The sequence below is a fragment of the Typha latifolia genome, chromosome 2 (assembly GCF_019914945.1).
Source record: "Typha latifolia isolate L0001 chromosome 2, TyphaL0001v2, whole genome shotgun sequence".
Lineage (NCBI taxonomy): Eukaryota > Viridiplantae > Streptophyta > Magnoliopsida > Poales > Typhaceae > Typha > Typha latifolia.
This window is the reverse complement of record NC_133087.1, coordinates 16,435,790-16,447,445: the sequence shown is the minus strand read 5'-3', so window position 1 is coordinate 16,447,445 and position 11,656 is coordinate 16,435,790. Positions and strand designations below refer to the sequence as shown.

Here is an 11,656-nt window from a genome sequence, read left to right as displayed (position 1 = left end):
TTATGGCTCAGCTCTTTTGCACAAGTTGAAGTGGTGCACGAGTTAAGAGATAGTAATTGGGCCGGGCAGCTTAACGAGGTAAAACAGAGTCTAGATGTGTATTTATGGGTCCTTGTGATCTAGTTCCACTGATCTATATAATATCAAAATAGAAAGTAGCATTTGTATTTTAAACTAATATAAAAATTTCCCTAAAATTTTTTCCTTTAAAAAAAAAAGACATTTCAAACATAACAATCTTTGTCCTTATAATGTTATACCTTAATAATATAAAAAAGTAGATCCACTGTTCTTTTTTTCTTTTTTTTTGTAATGTGATAATATAACATAGCATAGTAGAAGAAAAAGGAAAAGGAAAATGGAAAATGGAAAATGAAAAATGGAAAATGGAAAATGGAAAATGGAAAATGGAAAATGGAAAATGGAAAATGGAAAATACGGACCTCCCCCAGTCAGCATTTTGATTCGATTCATCATTCATCTCGGAGTCGGGTTCCAACCGTAACGGAGACCGACATCTCGGTCTTTAATACGGACCCTCGACGCCAACTACAACCTCCGCTGTTTTCTTTCCTATCTCGCTCTCGCGCTCGCGCTCTCTTCCGATTAAGCTTCGTATCGATCATCTCAGCAACGATGCAGGTAAGTCTTCCACTTCGAGCATCTCTCTCGCTAAAACCTTCGATCTTTACTCCGCATCTGCAAAACCCTAACCCTAGGCTCTTTGATGCCGAGTAGAAATCTCATTTTGGAGATGTAGGTTGTAATTTATCAGATGCAGTCTCTATGCATACACCGGCATACACGAGTTGACTAGAGATCTGATGGAAATTCCGGTTGTTGAAATTTGACAGTGTTGTTATTTGCTGCAACTTTTTTCTTTCTTTCTTTCAGTTATTGGAAATTTGGAATCTAAGTAAAGGCTTTATTCCTTCTTTGTGGTAATTTAATTATGTGTAATCTAATCCATTTGATCCAGACAAAACTATGGGTGTGGATATGAAATCAGTGTATCTGTACATACATTGGAAAGAAATTTAATTGCCGTATCTATGCATACACCAGCATTCGCATCTTGTAGTTAAGCCCATGTAATGCAAGTTTGAAGTAGAACGAGTTGCCAAGCACACTCTCAACTGTACTTTCATAAGCTTTGGTCACCCATTCTGTACTATGCTTAAGACAGCAGATTATTTTTAAGTAATTGGAGGGAATTATGGGAATTGAACTATTAAATATTCCTTAGAAATTCATATTGATGCCTAGCAAATGGCACAATGACATTTTAAGTTGGTAAAATATTATGTCATAAAAGGAGGATTCAAGATGAAATGATTCACTACTTGAATGATCTTATAACCTCAGAATTAGCACTGCCATTCATGTTAAGACCAAATGTTCGTTAATCATATTAATCCCATAGGCTATTAGTAATTATGCATTGGTATATTAGGGTCACTCAAGCATAATCATGATGGAAGCAGCATTGGTTTCTATTGCCCTTGTGTATCATATTTGTTTTAGATGGTTTGTTTTTCTCTTATTAATGTCTTACTGTTGGCCAAGTATGCCCATTGTAGAGGTATGATTTGGACTTTGGAAAACACTAAAGCAGGCTTTTAGCCCAAGAATGGACCTACCTAGATATTTATTGCTATTCTAAGAAGCATGGACACGGATATGATCATATGGGACACGGATACAACACGGGAATACAACCGATCTTGAAAAAATAGGTCACAACAAAATAAATAAATAAAAATATTATATAAATTATTGATAATTTAAAGAAATAATTTTCTAAACTTGTAATATAAATACACATGCATGCATAAATTATTCATGAGAGAAAATTAAAATATACACAATATCACAAAATTAAAAATGATAATACTAATATGTGACAATACAATTCAATATTATGAGAATGAATAACTAATTACCATTACTTAATTATAGTGGATTGCGTAGGCAAATATGTGATTTTACAGTAATTTGCATTACTATTAATTTTTTTGGATGCTCTAACTTGTGATTATTGCATTATATTTCTATAACATATGTAGAAATTCTTGCAATAGATACTTTTATAGCATATGATAAATCTTATGTCCAAAAAGTATTTCAAGAGTATTCAAAAGTATCCAAAGAGTATTCAAATTTATTCTATAATTTATTAAATATCATATATGTTGTAGAAGTATCTGACATGTATCTAACAAGAGCCCAACGAGTGTTGATGTTCGACAAGTGTAGGACACGGACACATCATGCTATTTGAAGTGTCCGTGCTTCATAATTGCTATTGTTTTCACTTTATGAGAAGTCTATGTTTCTTTTATGCAGGCTAGCGATAGGTTCAACATTAATTCCCAACTTGAGCACCTTCAGGCTAAGTATGTTGGAACTGGGCATGCTGATTTAAGTAGATTGTAAGTTCCAAGTCGTCAAAAAGACATTCATACTTTTGCAGTACTGGAACGAGATTTTTGCTGATTCTTAACAAAATTTTGCAGTGAATGGGCAGTGAATATCCAGCGTGATAGCTATGCGTCTTACATTGGTCACTATCCCATGCTGGCCTATTTTGCTGTAGCAGAGAATGAGTCAATTGGGAGAGAACGATACAACTTTATGCAGGTTGGACTTTACATTAATCTCCTATTGATTGACATTTGTCTGTGATAACTCTCTCTACCTCTATTTAATAATAGTATACATAATTATATGTAGGAGGTGTGGCAAGAATAACTTCATCTTTTCTATCATTTGGTTAATCGTAGTTCATCGCTTGCTTTTTTGGATTTACTTTTACATGAGTGGTAGTATCATACATGTATGTAAGAAAATATATTGATGCGTATGACTCTGACAAGCTCTTTATTCTTGCTTAGTTGTGACCTCGTGATATTGATGTAGTATTTTTTTTTTTTTGAGTTGTTTGTTGGCCATGGGGAAATCTTTAGTCCGAATGTTCTTGCAGAAGAGGAATGTGATACCATTTTGAATGGGAAGTCTCAAAACACATAATTATTTTGTCTTTTCAAATATATGCAATAGTTCAAGAGCTAGAATATAAAGAAAGATTTAACATATGGGATTAATGTAGAATTTGATAGGTTAGTGTTGTGAGGGGATCATATATCTTTGGGAGATTCCTAAATAGGCAGTAGAGTTTGGGCAATGATAAAAAATTATTGCAAGATTAAGAAGCTTGGGCAATGATAAGGATAGCAGGGCTTTTGCTGAGTAGTATGGGATACTTGTTTAAATGGTGAAATTCAAGTATAAAATGAGATTTCTTATTAAGACAATTCAAATGAGGTTTGTGGGAATAGTGTATAATTTTCAAAAGATAAATAATTTTAGTTATTAACATCAATATAACCTTGGAGCTCAAATTGGTCTGTCATGAAGTAGATTATTAGAAATTATTTTGTATCTTACCAGAAAGTATAGAAATCAATCTGTTTAATGTGATTAAAGCCAGCAGCTAATAGAATCTCTCACTCAGTTAAATTGATTAGGAACTAAGTTAAGGGAAGAAGCCAAACCTATTCATTTATTTATTCATAATATATGACAGAGTATTATGATGGTGGTATATTCTGGATTTGTACCTGCCAAGAGCAAATTGTTTTTTCAACTTATTCCACTAATTGGATAGGATAAAAAATAACTGGTGTCACTGAGATGCTCATCAAGTTACATGATCAATGAACACGTTGCAGACTGACTTCATCATATAGCACAGTAAGACGTGTTAAAACCATATGTATTGTACAGTTTATCAGCAATAAATGGTTTCCATGTGACATAAGATAGGCTTGAGAGGGATAAGATTAATGTCTTAATGACATTCTGTGGGATAACTTGAGATGGTGGAATAAGGAACTCCAGTGATCCACTAAACAGATATGGTAGAGGGAAGCTGTTCTGAATTTACCTCACTGAGTTAGGTTATTTTGGCAGTATAATAGTAAACAATTTTATCCTTCATCGATCTTCCGTCTAAAGCTATTGTCTTGATACACTCATTGCATTTATGCTTCCTAATGTTTGGTTTCCAAAATAATTTATCGCGAGTGCTCTTGTCTTGCAGAAAATGTTGTTGCCATGTGGTCTTCCTCCAGAGAGAGAAGAGGACTGAATTACTCCAACCGTGTGAACTGCTATGGCATATCTTGTGCAACTAAATATACACATCTTCAGCATTATTATGTCATCTGTTGTTACCTGTTTTGCTTCTTTAGTTAGGAGATGAACTGATGCTGCAATAGAGTTCCTTGTGGGCCACTATTTTCATCGGCAATATACTTTTGTTTCCTTTGGATGCTCTAACGATATCGGTCTACTTGGTAGTTATAAATTTTGCTGATAGTTATACACTTTCCTTTGGATGAATCTTATTTGCTGATAGTTATAAATTTTGCTTTTCTTCTCAACCTTTATATTATACAATGCGTCTTACATATCACTCTGCCCAGGACGTTGTATGACTTCTGTATGATCAAACTGACAACGTGGGATAGCTTTGCATTACTTGGCCAACTAAATTTAGCTAGATACTACTTTATGATGACTGATGAGCATTATTTTGTAAGAAAAGAGTGCACAATGGTACCTTTCTGTGTTTGAGCAAACCGTCTTATTTCTCTGAAGCATTTTTTTAATATAAACTAATTTAATTATTATATCAAAATAAGTATATTTATTTTAGAATAAGTAAATACTTGTTTATTTTGCGTATTTATGCCTATTTGAGACGCAAAGGAAAAGCTTCTTTGCAATGCTACGGATTTAAAAAAAAAGAAACCGTTTGCGACTTCTTAAACCGAATGGGTTTAATTTGCTAAAGAACTAAAAAGTATTTTCAAGCAAGTAGATGCTGTTGGCTAATGTTGCTTTAGAAATAAACTCCTCGAATTAGTTATAATTTCCAATCGAAATCTATTTTAACATTAGGAATCTAGTCTGGTGCCAGCCTTAATAATTTATTAATTTAATTAGATTATGCTGAGGTAGATTAATTAGAGTTTACCCAACTAAACTGCCCAAGGGCAATCCGGGCCCACTAATCATCGAGTACCTGTAGGCTGTAGCTCTTATGAGTAGAATATAAAGTGGTAAAAAATTGCAACCATAACCCTCTATTTTTTCCTTATTTTATTTTCCTCCTACACAATCTTTTCGTCTCTCCTCTTACTACTCTCTTCTTTTCCGCCTCTCCCATCTTCCCTTCTACCCTCGCATAAATAATTCGGGGGAAAGAAGTATAAATCTCCCTGAAATTCCCAAATTTGCGTACTTCTCTTCTAACTGTAGTCGTTTTCTTCGATTTGAAGCGGTTCTTTCCTCTTCTACTCTTCGATCTGCGATCTCTTGGAGCGGCGCCTATCGGTGAGTCGGAGGCTTTGGCGTTGGATTTCGCGCTGGATTTGGGGATTCCTGGGTTCCAGATACGGGTTGGTTGCTTCCTGGGGAATATGCTTTGATTGGGGAGTTGGGGATTCTTAGTGTTTCGATTCCGGGTGTCGGATTCTTTATTCTGGAGGTGTGCGAATTGGATTGAGGGGAAGAAGTATAAGGTTCCAGTTCGCGGGGTAATGTAGTTAGACTCGTAGAATGATTCTTTGGTGGAGAAAGGACTGGGAATTTGTTTCAAGATTAGTTTTCTTTTTTTCTTCTCAATTTTCCGGAGTAGATTGTAACAGGAGATTTATCTTATCTTTCTTATTTTCTTCACGTTTTTTTGGATTGGAGTCTATAAATTGGCATCAATTTATTTCGTTGTCTGAAAAAGTTCAGTTTTTCTTGCTTGGATCTCGTATCCTAGTTTAGATTATCATGGAGCACGCCGTTGGAGGAAAGTTTAAGCTCGGAAGGAAGATTGGGAGTGGATCTTTCGGAGAGATCTATCTTGGTATGCTTGCTAGGATGGCTCTCTTGTTTTGTTCTTTTTAATTAACAGCATATTTGCTTACTAGATTGTCTGACGTTCTTGTTTGTCTTTGATTTCGTTCAGGTGTCAACATACAAAGTGGAGAGGAAGTCGCAGTCAAGCTGGTATGTGCTCATGAACTTCTGCAGTAGTCTATATGCTCTTTCCTTTTCCTATTTGAGTGGGTAAAGCAAGAGTACGTCTTTGGTGTGCCATGATTAGGTGCTGAACAATTAAATAGCTAGTATCCTTTCAAAGTTGATTAGTCACAGCTAGTGGCTCATGGCCACATTTGTTTTAGGTAATTACATGGAAAATTAATCAGAACCTTGAAGAACTCCCTAATCTTGGCTAGTGTCGGTGAGGCATCAGGCTCGCTGGTCTTATCCATATCTGCCTAACATTTTATACCTTGATTTTCATCTAAAAGATTACCTTTTGCATGGTTTCGTATTCTAATTTTTAAACCTTTAGCATGTTAGTGAAATCTAGAATCTTCAAATTTGAATGGTACGCTAAAATTTGTTTGAAGAAATTTAACATTATTAAAGAAAGAATGACTTTTATTGGTGGCAGCACAGTTTTCTTGGTTTGGTTTTTTTAGCATTGACTACTAAAAATGATTGTCTAACTACCTCTTATATCATTACTGCCAGGAATCTGTTAAGACAAAGCATCCTCAGCTTCATTACGAGTCAAAATTGTATATGCTTCTGCAGGGAGGAAGTAAGCTCGTAAAATTTCTAAAATGGTTTATTTTTCTATATAGTTTTAGTGATTCCTTCTCTTTATGCTTGCCAAATGAAGATGGTATTCCACACCTGAAATGGTTTGGTGTGGAGGGAGAGTACAATGTCATGGTCATTGATCTTCTTGGCCCAAGCTTGGAGGACTTGTTTAACTACTGCAATCGGAAGTTGTCACTAAAAACAGTACTTATGCTCGCCGATCAGTTAGTAAGTACATCGATGTACATTCACCAGTAAATGTGGTAACATATCAATAGTTTAAAGCAATTGTAATTTGATCTAGTTCTGCTACTGAGTAACTCTGTATTAAATATATTATCTTTTCTTTGTTAACGTCCTTTGATGTTTTTGTGTAGATCAACCGTGTTGAGTATATGCATTCAAGAGGATTTCTTCACCGTGATATCAAACCAGACAACTTCCTCATGGGTTTAGGTCGTAAAGCAAATCAGGTCTGCAGTTATGGGCATGCTCTTTGGCATCAGTTTAATGCATACAGATCAGGGAAACTCAATTAATTTGATGTATATGTTGTTCCACAAATGCTAGTGTGTTTCTTTTCTTTTGACCTGGATGTGTTGCATCATATAGAATTTCATGGTTTAGGAATGATGTCAGTTTCACCAGTCCAAGTCATTTTTGCATTCTTCAAGCTAACAGGTAGCATATGACCATGGATGTAATTACTTGAAAGTTGAATCACTACAACTCGGTAATTTGGAATTATCCATATTCCATATGACTTGTTCTTTTACCAATGCTAAGGATGTATAGAGTGTAATGGTTTAATGTGAATAATCTAGGAAGTTGGAGCACACTCATCCGAACTATTCAAGATTTTTGTCAAAGAAAAGGGCATCTCCTTGCATGTGCTTACCATGATAATTATGTAGTTCTTTCTAAACTCTAGTGCAAATGGGATAAAGAGGCCTCAGTCTTTGTTATAACAGGTGCAAAATGCAGGACGAAAATAGTATATTGACATTTTACTTGCCATGCAGGTTTTCGTTATTGATTATGGACTTGCAAAGAAATATAGAGACCTTCAAACTCATAAGCACATACCGTACAGGTGAAACATGATTTATTCTCATCAATATTTGGTATGGAGTGTCTTTGCTGCTTGCATTTTATGCAAATCTCTTCATATTGTGGTTATAAATGAATTTGATATTTGTTGTTCTTAATACATATTATTATATTAATTGTTTTCTTGAATTGTTCATATTTAATTTCTTGAAGTTGTAACTGGAGATTTTACCTTAAACATGCTGGACTCTGGTTTGGTCTGCTAGACTTGTTGGTGAATCCCCTAAACAGCTAATGAGTCTTCTTTTTCAGGGAGAACAAAAATCTTACAGGAACAGCTCGGTATGCCAGTGTTAATACTCATCTTGGAATAGGTGAGTGACATATCTTAAAAACGCTAGGTTATTATCCTCCAGAGTTATGCTACTATGGGTCAGATTGACAGAGGTGAAGCTCTTATCAATGGTTGAAGATCACATTTAACAGGAGGAGAAAGTGATTAAGAAAGTCTGACATCATCCTTAGAACATTGTTGTGTTAGCCTTTAATATTTTTTTTTTTTTGTGCATGCAGAACAAAGCAGGAGAGATGATCTGGAATCTCTTGGTTATGTGCTTATGTACTTTTTAAGAGGAAGGTAAGATTTGTAGTAGAATAAAGTCAACTTTTCTGTTTCTAATATGTTCTCTTTACTGTCATTAGTGGTGGATGCCTCGATGGCTTTTTTTTTCCTTATCATTTTCCTTTTCTGTTGTATGTCAGCCTTCCCTGGCAGGGATTAAAAGCTGGTACTAAAAAGCAGAAGTACGACAAAATTAGTGAAAAGAAAATGCTTACTCCAGTTGAGGTACTTACAATGGTCTTTGATAACTAAGTGGCAACTCAATTGATTGTAAGAGTGACATTTGCTTAATAATTCTGTGGAGGAATTAACTAGAAATCTCTTTTCTAACATTGTAACAGATGCTATGCAAATCTTACCCACCGGAGTTTGTTTCATACTTCCATTATTGTCGATCCTTGCAATTTGAAGACAAGCCAGATTACTCTTATTTGAAGAGACTTTTCCGTGATCTATTTATTCGAGAAGGTATGCAACTTTAGTGTGCTCCTGCTTTTAACATCTTCCGCCCTGATAGTCTAGAATGTTGCTGTCAATTCTTTCTGCACGAACGCATCTTCTTCTATGCCACAAATTGTTCTTGACAGAACCATTTTACAGGATACCAATTCGATTATGTATTTGACTGGACCATTTTGAAGTATCCTCAGATTGGTGCCAATGCTAGATTGCGAGTATGTTGCTTTTCTCTTTCTTCTTTCTGAACCATGCCTGTTCTTATATTTGCTGAAGTGGAATTATTTTGTTGCTCACCATCAGCCTAGTGGAAGAACAAGTGGAACAGTTGGCCCATCTGTAGAAAGGACAGAAAGGACTTCAGGTTTGTATCTATTACAGTAATCTATTTGATGATAAATAAGCAGCATGAAACTTGAGTTTCTTCTCTTATACCAGTGGGACAAGAGGTCCGTGACAGAATCCCTGGTGTACTTGAAGCATTTGCTAAAAGAAAAGCCTCAGGTTCTGGTCATCATGGAGAACACTCCAAGAACAAAGTTATAGAGGATTTACTATTTTCCTCTAAAGAGGTTATACTACTACTGGCCTACTGCATATTACTGAAACATGTTCGGTGACTTTTGCACTTTCTTTGGTTAAAAGTACAGTACAATTTTCCTCTTAACTTCAACCTTCTCCAGTCTCTCGAAAGAAGTCTTAAATTCAAATTGTCAAATTCTGGTGGACTTGTAAGTTTTTATGAAGAGAAAAAATCATCTAACATGGATGGTGTAACATAGTTGTCATAACTCATAAGAACAACAAAATACACTCCTATGACAGTGTAATATATTAATCTTACATCTTGAACAGCCTTTTCTACTTTCTCATAAAATCATCCTTACCAGCTTACCCTAAGGCAAAATTACAACAGTTGCAGAATTATTTTTTAAAGTTTTTTAAATTTAATTATTGGCCTAATTCATAGCTTTTTCTGACTAATCAGCAGCTGACTCAAGTTTTCTCTAATATCAAGGAAAAATATCAAAAATAATAAAATAGAAAAAACATATAGACAAGTTCATTGAGGCGTCACCTGAGAGGTTTATGTTCATTTTCATATCATTTTATTTAAGGTAATGCTATGAATTAAAATAACTTAAATAACATATTATTGTGTTGGTAAATTTTCATTTTGCATCATAACTTTTAAATATTTTATATTCTATGCTTGAGTATCCATTATTTACAAATCTAACCCTCTGCTTTGAAGCTTTTACCTATTAAATTACACTACACAGTTACAATGCCATCATGTAGTAATAAGTTTGAGTAAAGTGAGTCTTCTCATTTCATACCCTGCCTTATGAGTTTATTGTGGTTTGCACCCTGCCCAATTTCAGTAAATTACTGAAAGATACCCTGAGCTTGCATTTCCCATTGCATCTCCAGAAAAACATCCTGAATAGGTGTTTTAGGTATATGTGCTTTAGAAGTCTTAGCTATTTATGCTAAACATTTCTATCTGTCCAACTATTCTCTGAATTAGGTTCAGGAGTAGTGTGTTCTAGTTGATGTAACTTTTTCTTTTTTTCATCACCTTGCTGGCTTAGGCATTTGCTTGTAACGTGTATCGTACTGAAATTTCTCTTGATTTCATAGGTTATTAATTCAGAGAGAACACACCAATCCTCTTCTAGAAATGGAAGCACTTCAAAAAGGGCTGTTGTAGCATCTAGCAGGCTGAGTTCTGGAGATCCCAGTGAGCAGAATCGCACAAGCCGGCTTTTTTCCAGCAGCAGCAGTAGCAGACCATCCACCATCCAGAGGCTTCATCACTCCAGTGGGGTTGAAACCAGATCTTCATCAGTATCTAGAAGCGGAGCAGGAAGAGGCAGTCGAGATGATCCCACTTTCCGAAATTTTGAGTTCCTCTCTATCAATGCTGAGAGGAGGAAATGAAAAGGTGTTCTGGGCTTCTGGCGATACGAAGTGGCTGCTGCTCTTTGAGTAGTCGCTATTCTTTCACTCAATTTATGTGCAGTCTAGCAAATGATTCTTCCCCTTCCGGGTTAAAAGTTGGTGTAATTCTTAAAAATATTCATTCTATTGGTTGCATTTGTTTAGTTAGTGATTCCTACAAGTAAGGTGCCTTCTTATCCAGTTAAATTGTTTTGAATGCTTAAGGGGGGCATTTTTAACCTCGTTGTGAGGCTCCTTGGCCTTTAATGCGAAGGATCTTGGAAAATTGTTTATATGAAACTTTAGTCAAATAAATTTTTTGAAGTTCTACAATCATCTATATAACCTTTGGCTTCTCGAAATCTTTTTGTTGATTTAAATTGCATTTTTGCTCGCAGTGTCATCTACAAAGACAGGGTCAGACCTCAGTTACAAGAGCAGAAGAATTTTGATGCACCACCACCAGGCATCACGTTTAAGCTAAGATACTTTTATGATGCGGTATTAATTACTGCTGGAAGTACAGATAGCTTTATCCATAAGATAGATGAATTTTAGAGGAAAATGGTGGAACTTCACTATGATATGTTATAAATCTCTAATCAGGAAGGCCAGCAAGAGAACTGGCAATAGAAGTCTTACACGCTTCGCTTGCTGGGAGTGGGGGGGGCCATGCTAGGTGTTCTTCTGCAAATCGACAAATCTAAAGGTGTTCATTTTTTCTGGGGTTTTCTGTAGTATTTTATTAGAAATACAGGGACTAAAATAAGTTTAAGCTAAATTACATCCAATACAATACAAGGTTTAAGGTTAAAAATAGTTAAGCTAAGTCACACCTAAGCTCTCTAAATTATGGCATAGTATCAATTATATCCCAGCCCATGTTTTGGTTTGGAATAAGCGGACTATATTAGT

At 35.3% G+C, this 11,656-nt stretch overlaps 2 protein-coding genes across 7 annotated transcripts; both read left to right on the top strand.

Moving 5' to 3' along the window:
• The first annotated feature begins 484 nt into the window (after nt 1-484).
• On the top strand, nt 485-4,445 carry LOC140780962 (uncharacterized protein At4g14342). Of its 2 annotated transcripts, XM_073126696.1 has the most exons (4): nt 485-642; nt 2,347-2,432; nt 2,517-2,640; nt 4,103-4,445. In XM_073126696.1, the coding sequence occupies exons 1-4, from the start codon at nt 637-639 to the stop codon at nt 4,148-4,150; spliced, it is 264 nt and encodes an 87-aa protein (XP_072982797.1). In that variant the 5' UTR covers nt 485-636; the 3' UTR covers nt 4,151-4,445. The 2 variants fall into 2 exon arrangements, with proteins under 2 accessions (XP_072982797.1, XP_072982796.1); XM_073126695.1 differs by lacking the exon at nt 485-642 and having other exon boundaries at nt 2,341-2,432.
• A 753-nt stretch (nt 4,446-5,198) lies between these two features.
• On the top strand, nt 5,199-11,074 carry LOC140782569 (casein kinase 1-like). Of its 5 annotated transcripts, none has more exons than XM_073129207.1 (15): nt 5,199-5,400; nt 5,837-5,923; nt 6,026-6,066; nt 6,598-6,667; nt 6,749-6,897; nt 7,047-7,142; nt 7,692-7,762; nt 8,032-8,093; nt 8,293-8,356; nt 8,482-8,566; nt 8,683-8,809; nt 8,942-9,015; nt 9,101-9,161; nt 9,236-9,369; nt 10,442-11,074. In XM_073129207.1, exons 2-15 carry the CDS (start codon nt 5,848-5,850, stop codon nt 10,739-10,741), a joined length of 1,410 nt encoding a protein of 469 aa, XP_072985308.1. In that variant the 5' UTR covers nt 5,199-5,400; nt 5,837-5,847; the 3' UTR covers nt 10,742-11,074. The 5 variants fall into 5 exon arrangements, with proteins under 5 accessions (XP_072985308.1, XP_072985307.1, XP_072985305.1 ...); XM_073129206.1 differs by having other exon boundaries at nt 5,199-5,465; XM_073129204.1 differs by having other exon boundaries at nt 5,258-5,400; nt 5,842-5,923.
• Nucleotides 11,075-11,656: the final 582 nt, after the last annotated feature.